The following is a 26,236-nucleotide window of genomic DNA, read 5'->3' on the forward strand; positions in this document are numbered from 1 at the left end:
TTCCATTTTAATATTAAAACTGTAGGAAATATTTAATGAGATTCTGTGTACTTGAGGCCAGTATTCTAAACTTCTTTACTAAAACACATTTTCAAAATGTGTATATTGATGTAATTATTATTTGAAATGTGACTTCACTACCTATTTAGTGTATAGAGATGAGATCCTGAAACACTTTAATACATGTGTAACATGGATATTTCCATTAGAAATCAATGTGACAACATGCATGATGAAACTTAAGCACATGCAGAAGTGTTTCCTGGACCAGGGTTTGGTGAGCAGGAAACCAATAACAGTGATAAGAAATTCCATCATCTCCTCTGCTTTCACAGAGCAGGGTAAGATAAAGGGGTTTAAAATGCCTGTGTCCCAGTTTTGCTGGCGTTCCCATTTTTGCTGCCATCTGGAAACAGGATGTTCAGAAACTCTGCATTAATGGCAACTGCACATACTTAATAGGCTGAACCAAGTTGCTCATATTTGTTGCATGCAGGCAAACCAACTCCTTGTGCATACAGTGTTTGTTCAATGACATCAGTGTGGATAGATTAGAAAAGACATGCACCCATCTAACAGATCTATCACTCATGCTTTTATCTTCCATCTCTGCCTAATAGATTAAATTAATCTGTAAGTGGTACATATAAAAGTATAAATTATTTTCATAGCAGAGAGATAATCAATGTATATAATTTTGCTAAAAACGTTCCATCTGATGTATCAACATAAATATTAGCATTATAAACAGGAGCTTTACTGTGAGGAGCTACTCATCACTGGTACACATTGGGCAGGCATTTAAAGTCCATTATTTTTTCATCAGTACCTGTCTTTCAGTGAGGTCAAGATTTACTGCTATCTCATATCTTCTCAGCCTGGTCAAATAGTTATGATGAGCAAATTCTGCTTCTAGCTCTCTGATTTGCTCCTTGGTGAAAGCTGTCCTTTCCTTCCTGGGTTTACTGTTGACCTCTGTCTTGTAGTTTCCTTCTTGGGAATCTGAAAAAAAAGGCAAAAATTGATGTAATGTAATGCCAAGTGTACAGCTAAATAGAAAATAAGCTGAAAAACAACAAGCTAAAGTTACATTTTTCAAACTTTCTTCTCTCTGAAACACACCCTTGCTTTCATTCCTATGGATCCTTTGCTGTAAATCAGGAAAGCAGAAGTAATTCTGGCAGACTTGAGCTGCTGCTTCCATTGACACACATCAAACTTTATTTTAAAAACTTGCAGTGTTTCATTTTCTAACAATTCTCTGAAGAATTTCTGCAAAGCTTCAATTCCTTCCCACTGCTGGCAAGTCTCAGTGCATCCAACCAGTACAGGATGTGTATCATTTGATTACTGTATAATGAGTAATACCTCAAGAATCTCTCTCCCCTATCTTTTCACTAGTACCTTAAGCCAAAGCTGTTTTACAGCTTTAAGGTTTAGTGTGGTTACACTTTCAGGGAAAGCAACAGACAAAGCATAGGAAACTGAACACATGTCAAAAGAAAGTTGGTCCTATCCCATGTTCCATGGGATCTCCTCCTCATGCTATAGTGCAGGTAGGAGCCTTTGGCACAGCTGGTATCAGTATCGGAAATTTGCTACCACTGATGCTCATTACCTAAGGGATACTTTGGCCACAATAAGAGGAGCTTTGCTGAAAGTTTCATTATCACCTTCATAATTCCTTTTACTCTCAGAAACAGGTATATTTGGTCCTGACCCAAACTACTGAACTCAGTAACTCAGTGACAGTCATTCTATTGCAGTCAGTGAAGTCAGCTTAAATAAATGAATGTTCAAACCATAAGGGAAAAAAAAAGAGAGAGTGGAAAGAAAAAAAAAGGAAAGAAGAAGAAAAAAAAAGAACAGACATTTGTAAGTTTGAGTATGATACAACACCTATAAATCCAAAATTAGCAGGAGATCAGTACAAGTATCATTAGTCAAATTCTGGCCTCACGAACCATCTTAAAAATGTCACAGATTAATTCACACTTCAGCTGCTGATTTAAATAGAAACGTGCATCAACATCCAAATGAACTGGCTCACAAAAAAATCCCTCCCTGGGACTCTGTGTCAGATGAATCATCAGCATGCCTGAGCCTGTCCAACTGGCCAATGAGTCTGGTTTCAAATCTACATTTTATAAAGGTATAAGAATATTTTCACTTTTTGTCAGTGACTCTGTTACTTGGAAGGGAACTTTGGGATTTTTGAGTTGGTTTGTTTTTTTTTGTTTGTTTGTTTGTTTTGGTTTTTTTTAATGAGAACTGTTGATTCTTGACTCAGTGCTATAGTCAATAATTTAAAATATTTTAAAGCTAATGGCTGCATGGTGCCAAACCTCTGCTTTTGCTGACATGACACACAGAACTTTGCTTCAAATGTGAAATGTAGTGCTGGCTGTATGACTGAGAGTATCCACCAAAGTTGTTGAGTGTATCTGGGAGTTGTTCAGCCACAAGTACAGCAGGGATTTTAGGACATTAGATAGCTGGCCCATTGACAATAGTGTGGGGTCAAGGTCTATTTCCAAACTAGACATAGAAAACTTGATATTTCAAAACCACTTTACACCTAGAAATTAACATTTCTTCCTTTATACTAATAGGCAAAGTAGAGTCACTGTAACTTCTCTCCATGTTTTTCTGTTTCAGGAACATGCACATTGTTTTTTTTCCTTTAAATTTCTCTGTCTGCCATCCCATTATAAGGTCCAAACACTAGTAGATCACCTGAATTTAAATACTTAAACCCCTAAATCCCCATTCCATTGAATCACTGAAGAGACACACCTAAATCATTATTCTTACCATTTTGGCTAACCATTCTTATACTGCCAGATGTGTTTCATACAGGTTTGAAAGCAGATGGGTGTGCATAGTCATTATGTGCTGCATGACACAGAAATTAATTTTATGCAAATAATTTCTAAAGTCCTCTTATAACTGTCGTGGTCATCCTGTGCCTGTGTGAGGCCATGAGCCAAGAAGTCTTCCCATGTCAGTACTTGCTGTAAGAAAGATCCATGGCTCACTGCTTTCCAGACTAGAGGCTGTGTCCTTAAATAAAAGTAATGTACCTACACATGACACTGATACCATATGAAAGATAAAATACTGGAAATGAAGACATAAGTCTGGATACACAACAGAAAGAGGGGTCAAGGCTATAAAACCTTGGTAGCTACTTCTATTGTGAATATTTGAAGGGAAAAACTTAAGGAGTACTCATCCAAATGTCTCCCAGGGAGACACTGATCCCTGTAAGTGACTGAGACTTGTAACATGAGCAATTTTGGCAAGCAGATGACGCCTTGAAGAAAACGGCTTTGCTGCACAGCAGAAATGGTTTTTTTGTAACATTCAGAGCCAATGGTTCTTGGGATACTGAAAAGGGAAGGGGAAGAATACTGGGATAAGGAAAGGGGAATATAACCGCATTAGTAGCATATGTCCATCATCTTTGCCAATAGAGAGGATTCAGACCTGCTATCAGTGTTAGCCCATTCAGATCCTGTGGAAGTATAAGCATTTTTGGACTATTGGTTACTTAGACATTTCTTCCATTGCTGGATACTACCTTTAATTCAATGCTGGATTCTAAATGCCTGACAGCCATAGTTTTGTCAGCAGTAAGATTCCACCAGCAGACTGACACAAGGGAAAAGTTGCAGGGTTTTATTTGTTTTGAGAATATTATTGATTGGATTTGTAATAGTGTAAAAACCAGGTGGTATATGCAAATACTACTGAAAGCAGAAATTGGAGAAGTACATAGAAAACTGGGACAGGTACAGAGAGCTGACTCCCTCTCAATACTGAGGTAATGCAACAGAGCAACTGGAATCCCAGGAAATCTATTTCAACAAAAATACAGCCAGCAAGACAATGGTATTTTGCTTAATGCATTTGAGATATTGAAAATATATCTTAAAAGAGACTTAAATGGATACTAGTTAGGTAATCATGAGTCTCTTGCTGTCATCCTGCTTGCTGCAGTGTTGCTGTGGTTCATGTGCAGGTTGCCTTTTGTGTCCTGTTGATGTTGTACTGCTTGGAATTTTAGTTTTAAAATTTGGGGTTGTTTTAATTTCCAAGGAGAAAGAATCTAAGTTTACTAATTGGTTGTTGTTTTTTTAACAGTCTCTATAAAACCAAGATTGGGAACTCCCATCTCTTTCTGACCTTCAGGACTCTGTTCATATCACCTGACTAGCTTCTCTTTGGTGGAAAATGGGTGGGAGACTTGGAAGAGATTCTTGGCAGAACTCACGTCAGCCTACATCTGTTTTGCAGCTGTTGCAACTAAGGCAAGAAAAAGGTCCCAAGAACCTTAGTTTTCTTCTACTGGCTACATCTTATGCCAAGTGGTAGGTGTAGAGGCAGAGAACAAAGCCTAGGGGGAACTCAGTTAGACTACTTGCCTCTCAAAAGGCACACATAAAATACATACAGATGGTACTAACCACTTGATGAAAAATACAGTAATCTATATTGTCTGTCTTCCGCCTTCTGCCAGACAAATTCTGGCACACTTTCAGAAGATGTAGCCTACACACAGGTATTTGTACCTTATCAGTCTCTCTTTTGGAAACCTTTGTTCTTTAGATGTCAAGTAATGTAGGCAGTTAAACACTGCTTTGAGGGATGCAGGTCATGCCTTTTCTTAGAACTGTTTTTATCACTTTTCAAAAACTCCAGGCAGCATCTTTAATATCTCCTGTTAGACAAAAATACTTGTTGGTAACTGATGTAAGAAAGTACTGTTTGGAAAGACATTCAGAATTAAAAATGGCTGTTCCACAAATCTTTGAAGACTAAGATTTTTGCCAAGTTTAATAACAGCTCAAGATTTATTTTTAAAAAAATAATTCCTAATCACATTATTCCCCACCCTCAAAAGTTACTTCTGCTTTACTTTAAGGAATGGTTTGTTCTTAATCCCAACATTTGTGTTATCCCATCAGAGTTCCTATTTCCTTCTTTCTGCACCAAGTGCTGAAGCATGCCAAGCAAACACAAGATCAAATTCCTATAGAGTGGTAATTTTGATGTTTTTACTTCTGATACCTGCCTAAGGAAAAGAAAGACTGATCACAGAACATTGAAAGAGACTGGTGGGGATATCTATGGTACCAAGATCTGCTAGTAACCAGGTAGGGTCAGAATCAAAGGTAAAATGTGCAAGAAACACCTATTTTTTTCTTGGATTGGTTCAAGAGCTGACATACCTTCATTTCTCAGACAGAAATGAACATTCACTTAATACCAGGAATGCAAATCCCCAGACAAAAATTTTCAAAAATTAATCAGATTGCTAGTGTTCTATTGGTAGTTATAGGAGGTTTTCAGATCCTGATATCCACACTGAGAGTGAATAGTGACAATAACCACTAATGATTTTTGACAAAAAGGCCATAAGAATTTCACCTTTATTGCTCAATATTCAGGCTTTAGACTTTCACCTAAAGTCTAAATGTGCAACAGTTACCCTTGAAAAGCCCCCAGCACTAGCAAACAATTTCTAAATTTATTTCACTATTAATTGATAGTGAAGTTGGATAAATTATATGTCCTTAATTGTGTATCTTCCTATAAATGATAATCAAGAAAACAACTACTACATAGGCATCTACTTTGAAATGAAGCTATCTATGCAAAGTATTAAAAGCAAAAATCTTGCTGCTTCTGAGTATTTCAATGTTTTATGAAACAATATTTCTTTCAAACATAAATCTTTGACATTTGTTTAAATAACTGGTATGTAACAAAACCTTCTAGAAATCAAAAAAACACAATAATGATATGTGATTCAATTCAAAATGCTTGCTTACTTTTCTTTTTTCTTTTGAGATATGAGCAATATGAACTAAGGAAAAAGTAGCAAAGAGATGGTGCAAAGGTCTCCATATGGTTCCTATTTTTTTGCCAGAAACTACGTGTGAGAGCAAGATTTACCCAGAAACAGTCACCTTCAGACATTTTTGACATTTAATACAGAATATTATTAAGTTTTTATATGACTTTTATTTTCTAAATTTTCAATTCAAAGTTGCTTAGAATTAATATGAAAATTTACCCTGTATCCAAAACACCGCTCTTTGCTTTGCAGGTTCATAAGTTAAACCCTTACTCCCTGCTTTTGTGTAAAACCTTTGTACAAAAGAAAAAATAAGTCTACGTATCTATGGTTACTTTGATGCACCTTCTGTTATTTGCACCAAATGTTGCAGACTTTATTAATCTATTTTTGTTTCATAATTTTCCTTCTCTTCACAGTCATTTAAATAATGTTCTTAAAAGACTTTGCCTAGTGAAAAAGTATATATTTCCAAATATATATATTTCCAAATCACTGAACACCTTCAGTCTGAGTGCTTCTTTTGAGAATGTCATTAAAAGTATTTCTGGAGCTGCAATTCACTAAATATTGGAACAGACAACATCATCATTTCCATAATTCACAACTCTGCATGTGCAAGTGGGCAAAACTGCACAGTAGCAAAAGTACGATGTCAAAACTACATGAATCCTTCTTTTCAGTCTAATGAAAGCAAACTTTTGTTTGCTTATTGAGTTAATGCTTTCTAACAGTCTGTGACAATTAACAATTTAAACCAGCCTCATATCTGCACCCAAAAAAAACACTGACCTGGCACAGCAAAACCTGTAGGTATTCTGAAACACACTATATACTGTCCTAAACCATTACCTACTGGCTGCTGCTGCCAACATTTTGTTATTATTGCCTTCTGAAAGTAAAAGTCAAGGAATTATACTGCAGTATCGGAAACATTGATTCATAACACTGTAGCAGCTAATGCTGCAGGTTCTTGAAGACACCTCTGCTTAAAAGCATATTCTTTTACCTTCTAACTATGTAGCATGTACAGGTCACTGCTTCTTCAAACTGTGCAGGTAGGGAGGACAACATATGTATTCTCTCATATGAGTGAGAATAGCAGTGATCTAGTGAGTAGATCTTCATGTGAGAGACACTAATCTCTGTCCAAAGTCTGTGTATAATCACAGTTTATCATAGGAAAGGAGACACAAGCTTTCTCTGAAAATAACTTCTCAGACTGCATTTTAATATGACATTTTATTCACTGGGATTGACAATTCCCGTTTGCAAGTACATTCTGCAGATACATCTCTTACATGCAGCAACAAATAACACATGCTGGGTTTTTTGCCTTTTTACTAAACGAGTTTTATAACTTGCTTTTATGCAGAGGAGCTTCATTAAATGATGTCAGGACCATCTCTCCCATAATTAGGAGTGAATCCTCCAGAGTAAAAGCTAACCTATAAAATTAAACCAACAGATTTTCTGTACAGGAGCTTCTCAGAACAAAGACCAACAAGTGAAGAAAACACCTAGTTGGGATAGAAGTTTATATAACTTCTCTTTCCAACCAAGAGGAAGAGAACAAAAGTGAAGAGCAACCAAACCCAGGCCAAACACTGTGCATACCTCAGTCATCATCGTTCTCATCATTCTGATGAAAGTTCTTCCCTGGAGAGGGGCTGTATCAGAACTCCAAGGAGGCATTAAAAGATTCCTTTTGGCACTACATTATTGTATAAAAATGATACTTGGGAAAAATTTACTTGGGAAAATAGATCTTTGCCAAGATGGTATTTGAAAGATCTAAAGCACTACAAACTGTAGGGAAGTGGTTGCTTGAGAAGAGGAATGAGTGTAAGACACACAGAATTTACTTAGATAATCCCCTCTCAATAAGTCTTATCACTCTAAAATCATAGGTTGTCGTTTTTACTTTAGCTTTGCAAATCAGAGACCCTGGTCTTGCCAAAAATACTAAGCAGTGTCCTGGGACTCAGGTCAAACAGAAAGCCATATATAACTCACATCTTAAAAAAAAAAAAAAAAGGAAACCTTTTTAAAGGAAAAATACTTAAATACTTAAGTGATAAAAAATGGACTATGGATCATTTAATCCTTTGACCAGTAAACTGTTTGAAAAGATGCTTTCTCTCAAGTTTGGGTAGATTTGCCTCTTTAGGCAAAATAAAGTTGAGGTTGCCGACTTTCTATGACATAAAATGCTATACATCTAGCTTAAGATATTGCTAGCAAAAATTAAGATGTGGCTAAGGAATCAAAAAAAATTTTGCAGTGATTTGCTGCTAAGAAAGTCACTAGTAATATACCAAAATATACTAGTATGCTTCCTGCGTGTGCTACCTAGAATTTAAACATCATGAAAATAGATATATTACTTTTTTCTCTGAAAAGCCAGACTGCCACTGTTGGTGTATTAGAATCCAAATCACAGCGGGATGGGAACATATGTCAAGTGATGCATTTTACAAACCTTTTTTCATATAGTAACTTCTTTATATAAATGGCCGTTAGTTTTACGTGCTTTCACATTGGCATTAAAAGTCCCTTATATTTAAGCAGCAGTACATTCCAATGCAAAACTGGCCATGTTTGCTTCCCAAATGGCAGCCAGTACTTGATAATAATTCTGTTGCTTGGAAAGTGCAGACCTTGTGGATACTATTCTTTGAATCATTGAGTAAAACATTTTTAATGTGGTTACTTAGTTACTCTATGGAAAACTGTCAATTATTTAGTTTTCTGCTACCACTATACTAAATCTGCATTGTGAAATTCCAAATATACTTCTAATAAACAATTCTGTTTTACCTATAAGCAAATAGGCTTCAATTTTTTTTTACACATTATTTACATTATCCATAGTTTTCAGAAATCAAGGTGTAATTTGATTACAGGCTTCACCAAGTGTATAGCCTAGACCTCTTTCTTCCAAAGTTGGTGTGCTGGAGATAGGTGGTGCCATTGCCTCCACTCCTCCCTCACACACAAGACCTTACATTAGAAAAAATAAAACCCGGAATTTATAGAAATTCTTGTAGGTCTTGCAACAGGCCACATCATTGTGCCACAATGTGTACCTTCACTACAGCAAATGCCCTAGGCCAGTTTCTAAGGATAGGCCAAGTTCTTCCCCAAATTACAGTGAGCAAACTGGAGAAGCTCAAGAATTTCAATGGAATCTCTTCTCAACTACAAGGGTATCAGAGCTGGTTTTGCTCCTGTTGTAACTACCAGTTTACTTTGTGTAGCATCATTTGAAATCTTGAGTTGAATAAAGAAGAGTATTTTCTTAGGCTCCTTCATTTATATTTTTTCAAAATATACAGGCAGAACTTATAGTCAAAATTATGCTGACTTCTAAGTTTGCTTTTTAAAAAAAAAGTTTATTGCAATTGCATAACCTCCTGTCTGAACAAAACAATAAATACTTTGCACATAAGCCAAAGAATCTAGGATTTTAGTTTTCCATACTTAGCAATAAAAGTTGAAACTTTACAGCAGTTTCATACTGTTTCTTGAGGGCTCCATATTGCCTAACTCACTCCTCTTTTCAAAGATTCAGGATACAGTTACACAAAGGAAAATATTAATGGGCACCAACAATTCCACTTTAACTCTTTCTAAGAATTATTTTGCTGCTACAGGAAACAGGAAGCCATTTCATAGTGGTATTTTTAATGTAATTCTTCCACGTATGTTACACTAGCTAATTTTTTTTTTCCATTCATCACGAAACAGATTTATTTGGGACCCCTTAGTGATGTAGTGAAAATTTTATATATGTTGAACATATGACAGAAAAAAAGCAATGTCTGGAGCAAATCTAACATCCAATACTTCTGTTTAATCCTATGTTAGTGTGCCCTTTCTCAATTTTTTTTTTTTAATTCAGTCTGCTTGAAATGTTTCTACTCTTTCTAAAACCTGTCCTTTTTAAACACCCATAACTGGCCTCTAAAGTGTGTGTAGCACCTTGCAGAGCTGCAGGATCACAAATCACCTTCCATTTCACAGTCTTGATGAGTGTCACAACCCCCACACACAATTCCATGTGGTCATTCTCTGCCTTAGTGGCTGTCCCTAGTGGACATGGCTCAGCTAGTGCGGCATTACAGCTTTCAGCATGAGGCACAAATGTAATCTCTGTCTGGGCCTCTAAGAAATATAGATTTTTGTGCAAATGTATTTGCCTGCATATGTTTTAGTGACATGTTTTGTAAATCTTATTATCCCTCAGAAAGCATTAAAATGGAACCAACAGGCCCAGCTGCGCTCATAACCTACCTGAGCAGATATCCAGACTTTTTCAAAACAGAAAAACATACACACACACACACACACACACACACACACACACACACTCATACGCAATAGGGTGGATTTTCTGGGTATCTTCTATTATTTCATTCACAGTTTACTTTACAGTACTGTGCTGAAGTATAACACTAACTGTAAAACTGGAAAAACAGTGAAAAGTACTTTCCCACGTACAATTAAATGGAATTACCTGTCTTTCAGTGAAAGCCAAAATAAAAAGCATTGCAAAATAAAATTTTTCAGATGTTTTACCTATTTATACCATTGGCTTTCAGGCCAACCATGAAAGTTTCATTTTTCACTTAAAACTATTACTAATGACTGCTTTGGAAGTTCTGAATATCAGCTGGTTTTGACTTAGCCTAATAGTTCCCCTATTTAGCACCATGCCACATTTTCCTTTCTTTTTGTTTTCTCAAATGATTATCGTAAATGGCAGAATCCATTAAAAGCACCCAAAGGATTTGTCATGTTTGATGATAACACAATTTCATTTTCAACCTATAGTACAGGTTAGTTATAGTTAAGAATTGAAAAATGCTCACAATAATTAAACTGAAAACCCAAAATACTTCTCTAGATAGTATTTTGGATGAAGGAAATAAATTTGTAAAAGAAATAAAATCTAGCTAATAATTCAGGTTTAAATTTTCTTCTAGATATATTTTACTAAATATTTTACAGTCTGGGAGGCCTTTTTGATGCTAATTTTTCTTGATTGTTAAGAATCAACTTACACAGTTAAAGTCTGTGATTCATAAATGAAAGCTTTGGCAGAGTACAATTAAAAAAATCTTTCAACTTCCATGGGAGCAAAAAGATCTAGTATAATTTCTGGAGGCCTACCTGTATTTTAAGATTAGTGTACAAGAAAATACTATATATCCAAAAGGGGAAGTTACTTCAAGTACGGGTACAAGTATGGGTTCAAGTACAGCTTTTGAAATGGCAAAATTTTAATGCTGTACTGTTCCTTTTTATATTATATAGTGAGACTATAGTTACAGTAACTGAAAATTATAAACCTTCTTTTAACTTTTAAAATGGGCTGCTACTTCCAAAGGAGTTAATATTCCCTACAAAGTCTTAATTCTTTATTTAGAAAATACAGTAAAAAGAGACTGATTGTGCAAATATACCAGTGTATATATAAAGTTCTGGTCTCAAGTGAGCCCATTGAAAAAACATATGCTAAAAAAAGAAAAGAAAAGAAAAGAAAAGAAAAGAAAAGAAAAGAAAAGAAAAGAAAAGAAAAGAAAAGAAAAGAAAAGAAAAGAAAAGAAAAGAAAAGAAAAGAAACCCCCACAACCCAAAAGCACCCAAGAATTAAACCCCATGTCCACAGTATTTTAGTCAAATTAAAAAGTAATTTTTTTCTCCAGCTTTATTCTATCTCCTTGTCAGTAATGCAAAGTCTTTCTGTGATCACTAAACCCATACAAAAGTAAAAACTTCTTAAACTTTTGTTTTCTCCAATCAGGGAGACCATTTGGCAAACAAATGTTAAATAATAGGGCCTGTCTCTTCCATCACTCACCTCCCACAGCTTGCTGCCTATTAGCTGGAAAATAAAGGCCTTCTTGGTAAAGTACTGTGCTAATGAAATATTCTGACAGTGCATGTCAAAGCCTAGTAAATCCTATAGATTTTCTACAATCCTATACAGTATATGTTTTACTCTTCTTAAAAAAGCTAATTTTAAATACCTACCTCTACTGGAATAAGAAAATTTGGAAACATTCATAAATATTGAACATAAAAGTTGGATAGGCATAATGTTTTTTCTTCATTCTAGAAGTTATTACACCAAAAACAAATTAAGAGGTTATTTAATTGTACAAGTAAAACATTTCAAATCAGTACCCACATTCTTTAATGTGATCAGTTGTCACCTCCAGTAACGATTGGCAGCTGGAGGTAACACATTGTCCCGCTTTTTGGCTTTGATAAGTATTGAACTACACCTTTCTAGGAAACTAAAATTGGTGTTACATTTCTTTGCTCTTCTTCAAACCCCAGCCAGGGTTGGATCTCTGCAGTAAGAGTAGACACAATACTTGAGATTATCAGATCCCAGAAACAGGGGAAAAAATGTCAATAAGTTTATTAGATACCTACTTGAAGGATGTAGGAGTACACACTAAAAAGCAGAGACTCAAAGCAGCAATGAAATCCCAGTATGGGATTCCTGGTTGCTGGTAACCAGTAACTCCAGGACTGGGCTTCATGCAACAGTAATGCATTCTGCATTTGCCTGTGCTAACAGGGTGAGGAGGGGTGGTAAATAAATCTGCCTCTAAACTTCAAAAAATACGTCCTGATCTCTGGTCTGGCAGCTTTGAAAAAGAGTATGTAGCAGCTTTCAAATTCAAGAGGAATATATAGAAGTAGAATAAAGGTCTGAAGCTTAAAAAAAAAAAGTGTTATAGCAGTTAGGTACAAGCTCTGGGGTGTTACTCCTTTCAACATAAAACTTTATTTCATCTACTTTTAAACTACTCAGTCACAGAAATTCCACCCAACTGAATAAAATTATTAGATATTACTCTATTTTTATCAAGGGTATCTTATTTTAAAATTGCACAACTTTGAAAGACCATATCCAATCTTTTTTTAGGCATTGATAACCACCCTGAATATGGGCCTCTTGCTTTTGCTGCTCAGGATCTGGAGGCGAAGGGGACGCCTACGGTCAAGGACAGTTTGCTTCTCATTACCACCCCTGCAATGTACTGGCTGATAGTTTCTATTGATGCCAAACAAAACCTGAACCATCTGATCTCAACTGTCTGTTGCATGACAAAGTGTCCAAAGGCAGCTGTAAAGTGTTGAACTTCATTCCCTCTCTTACCCACTGTTCTGCTTGGAGCTCCTCAGCAGCACAGCACATTTAGGATTCATCTGCTTGCTGTTTGGCTATTTAAAGGGTTCAACTAGCATGACTTGCATCTCCCTTGCTTTCTGCATTCCCTAGTGACTCCAGTCAGTAGAACAAATGTCACTAAGGCTTGGCATTATCATAGAGCTGAACTGAGCATGCCACAAAAATGTTTTTTGTTGAATAACTGCACTGGTTGTTTCACATTGTTGTGATGTTTTCCAGGGTATTTATAGGCCTCTAGGGCACTGAAAACATGGAGCAATGTCTGCTCTCACAGATATAAACACTGGTTTGAGTAAATAGTTAATTTTTGCTGGTGTTAGAGCATTTGGCAGATGTTCATAGTCATAAACAAGAATCCTCCATCTTTCAAAACAGAAAGAAAAATTGGATATTGACTTTCTCTATCATCCAAAAATCCAGCCTTCTCCTTAAGCAAAATTGGATCCAGTTCAGTTCACAAATCTGAGTCAAAAATCAAAAGGAAAGGAAGTTAAAATGTTGATCTGTTATGGTTATAACTATGCTGAACTCATATGAAAAATCAAATACCATAACATGCTGATATATCTGATGTTTTTATGCAAGACTGCCTTGTTTCCATTAAACAGCAAAAAGGCAGCTACTGTTTAACTGATGAAAACTGATGGAAAATCCTCATTACTATATAAACAGTGGTATAAGCATAAAAAGTGTTTAGTTTATGCATCTGTGCATTTAGCTGAACATTAAGCTTTTTCTAAACACAATTTGGTGCCTTCCTACTCTCATATATTTTCACTTTCTTTTTGAGAGCAGGAAATCTGTGTCTTCTCATGCCTTGAAATATAGACAAACAAAAAAAACCAATTATTTTTGTATTATGTATAATTTTGTGCCAACTAACCCATCAGAAAAACCATGTTCATGGATTCTAGAATTGTAGTTTTACTTTAAAGTCTGACTTTTCTCTAATTTTTGAGTTACTCTGCTTTGGAGTTTAGACTGCTTACTTATTTGGTGTTGCTCAAAAATGAACCCATTTTTCAATAATGGCTTCCATTCCTAGTTCACCTCTTTAAAACTGATCTAGTCCTTATTAAAAAAATCAGTATCAACTCCTTTCTTTCTTCACTCATTTTCATGATGTCAGCCCAGTAAACCCTTGACATAATAAAAGTTTTCTTGAGTCAACTGCCATGCAAGCTAATCTTCAGTTTATGGACAAAATGAGAAGACATCTATATAGACAAGGCTGAAAACATCAAAAAACTACCAGTTATTCCTTCTTGGGTTACACCAATAATGACCAGATAAGAAGTTCAAATTAAATATCTTTCAACAGGACATTAACTCACCCATAACTTATCATGTAGGCCAAATATGATTATTTGTGTGGACGGGGTCCTGTTTGTAAATGGGACCTGCCCCTTGCAAACTCCCAAATAGATCCACACTACAGGTAATAGGAGCTCATTTCAGACAGTTTGCTACTACTTGAAAGTATTCATCATTAATTCTTATAGAAGGACCCTCATGCATAACCTTACCAAGACTTAAAGGAAAGTAAATTAATAAATATTTTTCTTATACTATGACATGGAAAAGACAGCAAGTCAATCAAAGAGTGAAGATAGAAATTCTAGTTCCCCAGGTAGGAGGACATTTCTTGTTTCAAAAACTGTAGAAAGAACCCAGAAGCTCTATTTTTGAATAAAGACATGTATGCCCATGTATGAGACAAAGAAAGTTCCAAATATATTATTTTTTTGCATTAGTGCAGTAGTGGTGCTTAAAGGGCTTCCTCATTGTACTGGACATGGCATGCTAAGGAAAGTCCATGCTCCCAAGAGCTGACAGTGCATTTATCATACGCTGCACCCCACTTCCTCGTGGTGGTAACAAACACATGAAAATGTTCATCAGTGTATCCTAGCTGTTATCCTCCTGGGCGTTGTATCAGAGAAGGTTTTAGGGAGAGATAGAAAATCTCACAACTTCCTTCAACTTAGGCTCACAATTCATCAACAACAGCTCCCATCTTGGAAAGGACTTTGATCCTTGTTCAAGAAAGGTGTGGCAATACTGACCAATTTTTATAATTACAGTCTGTTTAACATTTTGTCCAAATACTATTGGACATAATTCACATTTTAAATAATAGTTCAGGGGGAAAAAAGGGCAAAGAAGATTCAGATTGTGCATGATGTAGTCAAGATGTATCAACAGGGCGTAAAATGATGTACATGTCCCATCCCACTGAGGCACAACTACAGAAGCAACAGCAGCACAGTCTGTTTCTGCAAGTCAACATGGTTTTCTTAAGTGGTCTAATTCTGAAATTTTCTGCAGTATGCTTATGACTTAAAAAAGTGTGTATTTTTCTAAAAAGTTGAGGGAAATTAAAGAATCATAGGAAAAGGTCAAAATATGCAGGATCCTCAGATTTAGGTTCAGCAAAAGCCTAAGGAAAGGAAACATGCTAGGGTCTAAATCAAGAATAAAAGAGGGTGAAATCAACATGAATACGATATATAGTCCTAAGCAAACCTTTGTAGACATCTCCAAGAAGGTGTGCAAACCTTTTGTGAGAGCTATGCCAATAGATACCCAGATCTGCTGAGCTACACAGTAATTTAACAGCTGAAAGAACCAGTTTTTGTAGGTATAATCAGAGTATCTTCTACATGACAAATTGCTACTATGAAATGTGGGTATCATCTATTCCTTTCATGAACTCTAAGAATTTAAACAGATGAAGAGATCATTATAGCTTGAAATCTGACTTAATATACCAGAAATATATTTAGGAAGCAGAAATAACAATTATCCAAAGATGGTTCCAGGGTGGCAGAAATTTCTGAAATTATACAGGTGTCATTGCAAATGCAAGATAACCTTTTGTCAGTCAGATAACTAGGAAAATCAGCCATTTATTTTTAGACAATTCATATGTCAAGTTGCCAAGGAGTAAGATCACTGATCAAGTTTTAGATTTTCATCTTCCTAAGTATATTGAGAAGACAGTTATTTTGAAATTCCCTTTGCACACAGGAGATGTTTAAGACAATCAAAATAATTTTTAAACTTGACAAAAGAACACACATAGTGTACAAAATTCATTACCTCAAATCCAGTTCTGAAAACCTGTTTACAAGTCACAATCCCACAGAGCATAAATGTAGGCTATGAACAATAAGTTGTTCCATAACTCCCAGTGTGTAAGAAAGGAAAGTAGTAGAAAGTGCTCAGAAAAGTACATTGCCTTTTGTACCCGTTTTTCTAAGGAAAATTACTTTTGATGAAACAAAATGCTGTTCCATTTTAGTCATTTCTCTAGATCTTCTGCTGCTATTGATCATAAAATATACCTATCCAATTTTTACTCGTTATTACAGAATTTTCTCTCAGATACAGAGCCTTGTGAATCATTATGAGTACAATGTCCTGGACTATCTGTACCATTTCTTTCTCACTCAGTATTCAATATTTCTATTCAATATTTCTAAAAAAGCAGTTAAGAAGCAGTAAGGCAATAATGTTGAAATGTCAAAAATTATGTTCAGCTCCTCATTTGCTCTAAATCGATATTAAGAGAAATGTAGGAAATGGCAACGTTCTATCCGGTGCAAGTCATCACTGGGACAAAGCATAGCTGACTCTAGACAGGACCAAAGTACTTGTCTGAAATGCATCCTTCTCCCTGGATGCCTTCTGCCTCACTCCCCCTCCTTCTGATGTTAGGACGTGCAGGCAGATGCCCTTGTCACTGTCTAGCCCCTGTGTATTTGCTTGGATTGATGCTCACTCACCGTGCCTAACTCCCTCTCCAGATGATGAAGATTATGCCTTGTCCTGCCTGAAACAAAGCAGGCACCAATGAGCAGAATTTGCTAACTGATGTAATGCATATGCAGGTATTAAGTCACGCATCCTCAAAAAAAATTTGAGTTGCTCCATAAACACTCAAGCAGTCTGCTTAGCGTGAAGATTCACATGACCACTTTCCTTTCCTGCTCTGCACACCAGCTCCCCTTTGAAGTAAGGAGTCTGCCTCAAGGTCTCGCTCAAGCTGTTTAAAGACCCCAGCAGAAATAGAATAAGCAACCTGGCAGCTTTTTCTCTCCAAGATAAGACTTTTCCAAGACAAATGTGCTCTACTGAAACAATTCTAAAACTTAGGAGTGTGAGCGGTTCATAAATGCAGAGCCAGGTCTTTTTTCCTGCCAACACTGAATCTCCATTCCCATAAAAGTGAGGCTTCAGAATTCATAGTTTATAGCAGCAGACCAAAAGCTCTCTTAACTCTGATTTAATAAGTTATGCACATATACACAGCACAAAAATAAGTCTATGTGTTACACACAGGAAGAAGCTAATTCTTTTCTGCCATATTAGTATATAGAATTCATGAACATGACACCTTTCAGTTCTCATAAAGCATTTTAAAAACTGTTTATTATTTTAGTTCATCTCATTCTAAAAGTACTCAACCAGCACAAATATAAACAGTGAACCAGCCTTGAAAAAACTACAGTTTTTGTTCTGAACACCTGAACATTTTTGATGTTTACATGGAGATCCTTCAATTATTCCAAACTTATGTTCTGTGTCAATTCTTAGAAAATGATCACAGAATCACAGAATAGTCTGAGATGGAAGGGACCCACAAGGTCCAACTCTTAAATGATGTGTCTTTTTGACTGGATTTATGCTGTCTGCACAATAGTTTTTTTCAGGTCAATTTTTTCTGGAAGACAAAGTAAACAGGAAATTCACAACATTTAACTGTTACAAAGCTAGCTATCAAAATAAAAACAGAAGTTTCAAAGTTATGAGCTTAGTATTAGTTAAAATGGCTTGAAGATCCAACTTAAGCGCGACTTCATCCCAACTATTTTTGATCTGGAAAAAATCTTCTTCACTGCATTTATTACAACTTCAGAGACTTTAAACGAATCAATAGAAAAAGTGATCCCTTCCTTGCTCAGTAAAATGCAGAAACATTCTTTACAGTTGTCATATAACTAATATTCCTTGAAGTGCCTGTAACATAGAGCTAACTGTTTAGTGGCCCTCAAATTTTCTTTCACCCTGTTACAAAGTGCTTTAGCAGTAATACAGAATAGCAGAATAAACCATCTAAGGACATAATCAAAGGATCCTTATGCAATTTTATTTATACCTCCTTTAGCTATACCTGAGTTTATTTAATCTCATGGGGGTTTTCCCATCACATTTTGTCTGTGGTACATCAAGACCTGAACAGCTGTGTAATTTCAACAAAAGGGCCTTTCCAAGACCTAAAGCTACCAAAATCACTTCAGAAAAATCATCTGTAAGCACATTTTCAGTTTGCATATGGATTCATTTCAGAATATTTTGGCAATTGCAATTTGGAAAGCAATTCCATTTTTTAAAACAAGTAGTATATTTTGAAGGAATTGAACTTTCATGCAAATGGCAGACATATACATGCCTTTCTTTTTCCTTGCTTTTGTTCTGTTACTGACAAAATGACCCACAGGATTAAAAGTGAGCTAGAAAATATATACGATCAACTGGAGCCCAAATTTTTCCAAAATTGGATTTAGTATCTCCCACTATAGCAAGTGCCATACTCCTTTTGGTGTAAGTTTACACCATTTTACTATGGGTCTGGTTTATATTTCCCCATCACTAATGCAATCCATTATCAATACAAAATACAAAAAGAAGGAAAAGAGGAAGGAAAGCCTCATCCCATCATCACTTGAGGTTTTGTGATGGGGTAAGATCCTGGGTCAGGACAGGGTGTGGTGCTACACATCTCACTGGTTCCACAGAGCATTTTATCTTCAATTCCTTTCAACACTTCAGTATATTACCACTAAAGAAAATAGAGACACTTCAGCACTGTGCTGGGACCATGCAAACACTTGGTCCATGGCAGGAAAGGGACCGACTCCGGAATGGGTCCTTAAGTCACTTTTTTGTAACTTTTTTTTCTAAAGGCCATATTAACTTATAAAAATCACTATATACTAAGAACATCAGAAGGCAATCTGCACACAAGGGTTAGAATAAGCTTTGGACAGGGTAGAACTGAAGCCTGTGGCTACACTTGAAGTAATTACAATAATAGTTTCTACTGTACTGTGAGTTCAAAATGTGAGGTATTAAGTTTGCCAGCAATAAAAAGTAGAGTGGAAAAATAAGTAGTTTAAAAGGAAAATAATTCGTTTAAAAGGATTTGTTCATATAAGAGCGAATTTAATATTTTATTTATGGGACTAACAGCAAAAAACAAAATACTGGCTGTGAATCCAAATCCATGATAGAACTTTTACTGAGCACATAATAACACTGCTCTCCAACAATAACAGTATTCCAACAAAGAAAAAAATCCCTGGAAATACTGATGTCAAAACTCTTAACAAGATTTAAATTATTTAGAAAAATGGAATGGGTAAAGAAATGTGAAAGGTTTTTCAATGCTATTTATAAACTACATTGTAAAACTGTCCCATTTAAAAATTCTCAGCTTCTGCTATGCCAGGGGTCCACTCCTAACAAAGATTCATTAGATTTTCCTGAAAATGTTGGCTTTCTTCTATTAGTAGTTTTTCCTACCATGATTTCACCTTCAATTAGAAGCTTCTTATATTTTTTATAGTCTCAGACATTTGTACAAGTAGAGTCAGTTTTTTTATTGGCAAGAAAGCTTAAAGCTACTTTGCTGAAAGTAACTGCAAACATTTAACAACAGCTTTTTTCTTCAATTTTATAATGAAGTAAACTGTGCTAGTTAAGTTAACATAAAAATGAGTTACAGAGGCAAAAATCAATACTTTTTTTCCCTTCACAATGAACATACTTGCCTATCCGTACCTAACTTCCACAGCCTTTTTCAGCAGAAACAGACCACCAGCTAACAACTAGATCAATTTAAAGACTTTACTAGCTTTCCAAGACTTATTTTTCACATTGAAAAGAGGTTCAAGATAACACTTAAGCCATAGGTTGTTGGGAACAGAGACTGCAATGAAATAAATTCCAGCTCAAGAGTAAAGAAAAAGCAGATGCAAACTTACACATGAGAACACTTGGCACTAAAGGCAGTCAAGGCCCAGAGGGGTGACCTGTGGAATGAAACACGGAGTGCAGCAAGCAGAGGACCATCTAGTTGAAAAATGGAGCCTGAGAAGTGTGGAAGTCAGAAATATGGACCAGGAAAACAACATGCAATGCAATGGATATCACAGGCCTAAAAGAGTTTCCTGGACTCTTTCCTCTGTCCCTGTGAAACTGGCTTGGTTTAAGTAGTTTCCAAGGGCCTGCAATTCATTTCTTGGCTAGGCAGGCTTACTTTCACTGAACACAGTGATCTGAGGTTTGTTTGAATTCCTGCTCTGTGGAAATCTAGTGTACTTTCTAGCAGGTGTGAGAACACTGAGGCTCCTTCAGTTGCAGCTCATTTCCACTTTCTAACTACTTTATCTCCGTGGATGAAGCAAAAGTGACTTTTGTGTTTCCTGGCAGTCTGCTGCTTCAAAGAACCTTATAGTGATTTGTTTATTTCAGAGGAAATGGAGACCAGTCAGTGATGACAGATTTATTGGTTAAATGGACATCACAAAAAAAAAATTCATGAAGCACAGGCTGGCTCTAACCACACTGTGAGAACTCATAGTAAGGGGTGATGTGCATTCCAGTAGTCCAGTCCTATTTAATCCACTCCACTCTAATCTGTACATTTATATTACACCTTTCACACAATTTCCGAGAGCTCTGTACAGAAATATAATAACCACTGTAGTGAAACATATCCAGGTATGCTGATGGCCTACATTTAGGCTTGAAAATGCAGCAAAAGGAACCAGACTGTTGAATATCTCCTGGCAACAAGTCAAACAGTGACAGGCAAGAAAGAAATGGGTGCCCTACTTCTTCCTATTACATCTCAAGATAGAAGAGAATTTCTTATTTCTGGAGAGACAATTTACAATTTGGCAATTCATAATAGCTCCTATTAGGTGAGAAATTTACATTGGAGCAATTAAATATGAAACTTGATATGGAAGTTATTGACACTCAATATTAAGTTGTACAATTAGTTGATCAAACACATACAAGAGGAAAAGGAGTTTCAGCAGTTGGTAGGTTTGCAATGCATGAAGGATTATGCCAAGGATTGCATAATTTCAATGTGAAAAAAAATATTAAAATATTGTAGAGAAAGATACTATCAGACTTATGTTGCTATAGTCTTCCAATGATAACTGGTTGTGATAATTGCATCTGTCAAAGAAGGTAAAACAGATTTATGAGTAACATACAGGAGCTTGTTTTGAAAATCCCAAATAACCAGACAACTGCTGGTTCTCTCTTAGGGTGAAGAACACTGGTCAAAGCAAGCACTGAGACACAACCAGCAGGGCATTCCACTTGATCTGGATTCAATTTCAGAAAAATAGCTGGCTGAGGTCGTGCATCAGCCAAACAAACATACCATTTGGAAAGAAGCTGGAATATTTGTTAAGGCAGAGAAATATATCTGTACATCACCTCAAGACATATGGTTCACTAAAGCACATCTGCCAATAATTGGCTCAAAAATTCATCAAAATGTTAAAAATGCCTCTATTTAAGATGGTAAAATAAAGAGTGCTATTTATTCTTTGGAGACACATACCTGCTCAAAAATACTTTTATAGGTAAATTACTCAGCTTTTAGTAACTGGCACTGTCATTGCATTTTGAGTCCTCCTATTTCCCAGTCAAGTTTGACATCCTGAATGTTTTATTTCTGTTTATACATAAGGAAATGTAAGCTGGTTTTGTCCTCTATATAGACTGAAGATCTGAAGTATGGAGTAACTACAGCACTGTATCAAGATTATTGAAGGAAATGAAACTAGAAGATCTACACAGGGATTCCTGTAGGGAGCATAGTCATGGAGATTTGCCCAAAGTAATGTACTTGCTTCTCTGCAGAGGCAGTTTGCCTGGCAAAATCATAATGCTAAGGTTTTGGAAACTAAACTTCTCCTTGATTTCCTGACACTGTCTTAGTTCAAAGCAACCTATCTGCTCTACTTTTGGGTTGCAGGGTATTACAAGGGCTGTTTTTATTAAAATTGAATCTTCATCTGTTAAGCCTACTACTAGCCTCACCCTTTTAGTGATAATTTCTAAATTTTTAACATTTATAAACCAAGAATGAAGCCCAAAGGTGCTTTTGAATCATAGACAACATCTTAAACACCTCACAGCACAGAAAAATTTCAAATGGTACTTGTACTGTATGTGTGTGTGTGTGTGTGTGCGTGTTCACACAGAACTTAGGCGAAAATAAGAGCTAATCTTTACTATTGTTTTCTTAACTATAAGAAGATATTTTTCTTGATCTTGATTTAACCCTATCCTGCTATTATGTATTTCATGATCATCTATATCTTATCAACCCTAAAGTATAAGCACACTGATATGCAACCATCTACACACTAGGCTCAGTTGAAAAGTTTCTCAGGACTGGAAGCTCACTTCATGGAAGAAAGGGCAAAGCCCTGCTTCTTCTAAAATATTTTGTATTTTACAGGATAGCCAGTCTAAAGCAAACAAAAGCATATGAGTGTACAGCATTTTAAGAGTCCACACTGCTTGAACTCCTTGCAAAAGTGTTACCAAAGCATTAGATGCAGAGAATTAATGTCTCCAGGATGAAAGCAACATGAGGGACATGTATTTTTAAAATTCAGAACACGCTGAAGGGGTTGCAGCCTTGCAATATTCACAATAGACCTCCTAACAATAAGCAAATGCTTAAAGGATATAGATGTGGGACAATTCTGGAATATAATGTTTACAGTTAAGTTCTATAGCCAAGAAGAGATAGGCTAAAACCTAAAAGCTGCCTCAACACAAAAGGATCAGCTTTCAAGAAAACTGCACACCCAACTGTTACCATTTAGGCACCTAAATGAAGAACAATGGGGGCTTCTGGGTTCTGAGCTCTTTCAAGCATCTGGTCCAAATTCTTTCCCTCCATATGAATCAAAACAAATGTTTAGGCTACTAACTTTCCATTGCCCTTTAAGTTTAATGCCAGCTTTTCCAGCTTTTAAATTCCTAAGCATAGTTAGATGAATAAAACACTAACTTTGCAGAATACCCAGTTAGGGACTATTTACTGTATTTTATTTTTATTTATAGCTGGCATAAATTCTGTATAGAGTCATTGTAAAACTGTATCTTTCAAAACAATATCTTTTAGAACAAAATCTTTTTGTTTAATACTCTTAATGTTTAATACATTAATCCATCTTACTTGGCTATCCAAAGATGGTCAAACATTAGCTCACGGATTTGAAGATGCAACAGACTGAAAAATCAGCCTAAAGCAAAGCATAGCAGCAGAAATAATAAAAAAAACCAAGTTAATTATACAAGAAAACAAAAAAGAGATCACATCATGGTGTGGAAATAGAATATGAGTCAATGTGTGCATCAGCACACTCTGCTAAGGGAAGTTTTAAACATACAGAATTCCTGCTGCTCAAGACAGCTACGTCCAACCTACAGTGGCATGAATCCTGATACAGGAGCTGCAATGCTCTGCAAGAGTGCAGGATACATCATTGTGCCTGGACCCTGATACATCCTAGGATGTTTAAAATCTATGCTAAATAATCATAAGAATGTATTTAAATGTTAGAGGGGAACTATTAAGACAGACAGGCATTATGGTAGTACCACACCTCTGCAACTCAAACAGATCACGCAGGAAATGCACAGCATTACCTGATACTAGCCCTGGGGGAATAATAGTCCATTTCCAGTCCTCTTCCCCCTGTGGGAAACCTGGTCTGCAGAAAAGTGTGCATTCAAACATATTAAGAAAATCTCTGATTAAAAAACCAGAAATTTTGCCAGCCTGTTACAGAGAATACTGAAATATTCAACACTTTCAAGCAAGTTCATGACTGGACAAAAGGAAATAACACCTGAGTATCTCACTTTATTTTTACAGCACATACAGTAGCAAAGGACAGAGCAGCTAGTGAACACAAAAAAATATGAATAGAAATCTGGGTTTTCTTCTGACTTGATGCAAAAAGAACTTTTCTTCAAGAAGCACATAAACAGAATTAGAAGAAAGCGTCTTTGCTAATTTACATGAGTTATTTTAATAAAATAAAATGTGTGGAAAAAAACATACAGTAGACTTTCAGCTTTTCCTTTACTGAATAAGAACCCTTCCCATCAGTTTTTCTTTTCCAAACTAGGTTCAAAGTTTCTGCTGCTCTATAATTCTTACAAAAATTATGTCCTCTAAATGATATTATCCTAAATGGCCATTATACCAAAGTTAACTCTGAGCTTCAGTCGTAGAAAGAGTTTTGATTAAGAAAAATAAACAAAAAAATGTGGAATGAGTGACTTGAAGAAAACAAATACTCCCCAAACTGGCTACTCCTGTCTATAAGAGCATATGAGAACTGCCTTTTAAGTCTGGATAACAAAGAGAAGGGATAAGTTACTGAGGACTGCAGTAGAGTCTGAGACAAGGCACAGAAAAATAAAATTCAGAGTTTTTTAAGATGAGTAGCAGACCAAAATTCCTGAAACTTAAATTTATTACACCATGGAGTCTGATTCCCAAGATGGCTAATGAAGGCAAGCTATTTTTTAAAATCCAAATGAGCATTTAATAAATGAGTACCACACTCAAAAACCATATATATAACCCATTTTGTCATACTGAATTGAAAGGAATCAACCCACACTCAAGCATTTTAGTCATCACTATTTCACTCTATCTGTCATTTGTCTAATAAAAGAATATTAATATGGATTGCTGTTTGGCAGGGGGTACTTTTTTCCCTATACATAAAATTCCTCTAGATAAATCAGCTATACAGAAATGTAATTATCTTATAATTAATTCTCTCAGGGGGGTTGTTCAACCACTGTCCACTGTATTATCTGACCATCATCCACATTCATTATCCTGGAATAATGTCATCACTAATGGACACTGCGGGGTCTGTAATTCTTCTTTGGAACCAGAGTAAGCTTAGCCTAGAATGACCAGCCTGGAGAAAAGAGGAAAAGAGAGGGGGAGAGATGGAGAGAAGGGTTTTTGCTCTTCTGTGTAGATTGGAAGTGAGGTGAGGTGAGGGGTGATGAGAGTCAGTATGATTATGACCCAAATACTTTTCAGCTATGGCAGTTTTGCCGCATTTCCTGAAGAGGAGCAGCCTCTTGATCCTTTTTAATATCCTTATTAGTCTCTAGTTCAAGAAGTGTGTGTGAGGATGTATTTAACTCTCATTGAAGTCAATGGCTCTTAAACATATGCTCAATTTTTTTCACAAATCAGGACTTTAATCTGTTCCTTATGCACATTTAGGATTACAGAGAGGTCTTCTGTTTTTGAAGTTGCTGGAAACATCAGCTTGCTGATGAGAGGTGGGGGAAGGGAGAAGGACTCCATCACTGTCAGAAGTCTATAACTTTTCTATTTTTTTTTCCTAAATTTTGACCAGAAGATCATTTGTCTATTTTTTTTTTTTTAAGTCTTCTCAAATAGTTAGATTCTTATGTGTGCTCCAGAAATGTGAATTACTGACAAAATACACTTAGAGGTTTGTTTGCATGTCCTCCTTTCCTCCTCCAAAAAGTTGATAGAGCCTCTACCAAAATCCCAAAGAGATATACTCCTAGCAAGGGAAAAGAAGAGTTGAGACAAAAGCTGTAAAACTGTCTCCGTCCTACTCGGCAAATGCACCTCAATTCTCGCAACTACTGGTTTTGTCTACTTCAGTCCTGGAAAAAACCCTTTTCACTGAGCCTGAAGGTTGTGCCAAAGTGTATGGTGATTTTTTTGATATGGAAAAAAGCCCACTGGAGACTAGCCCTAAAGCAGCCAATCTTGTGAGCTGATCCTCATCTGAATTTATGTCTCTAGAGTTTAGATTTGATATTCTGTAATTTTACCACGGGTTCTATTTGCTGATATTACGCTGAAAACTCTAGACACTGAAAATAACTGAAAAATTACCAAACCCAAATATTCAAAAGGTATCATCAGCACTTTTCTTTTCTCTCCCTTCCTGAATCTTCCTCCTCCTTCCCAAACTGGTTTTAAAACATGTTTAGAAATAAAATAACACAGTATAACCAACTGCTGAACCAGTCAA

At 36.0% G+C, this 26,236-nt stretch overlaps 1 protein-coding gene across 1 annotated transcript in view; it reads right to left on the reverse strand.

Annotated features, from left to right (window-relative positions):
- The window catches only part of MEOX2 (mesenchyme homeobox 2), a 52,532-nt gene that overhangs the window by 12,933 nt on the left and 13,363 nt on the right, over positions 1-26,236 (reverse strand). Inside the window, exon 2 of the mRNA XM_054645517.2 lies at positions 830-1,002. Within this exon, the coding sequence (XP_054501492.1) occupies positions 830-1,002 (173 nt within the window). The remainder of the gene's footprint in view (positions 1-829; positions 1,003-26,236) is intronic.

This window comes from Agelaius phoeniceus, chromosome 1, assembly GCF_051311805.1.
Source record: "Agelaius phoeniceus isolate bAgePho1 chromosome 1, bAgePho1.hap1, whole genome shotgun sequence".
Classification (NCBI taxonomy): domain Eukaryota; kingdom Metazoa; phylum Chordata; class Aves; order Passeriformes; family Icteridae; genus Agelaius; species Agelaius phoeniceus.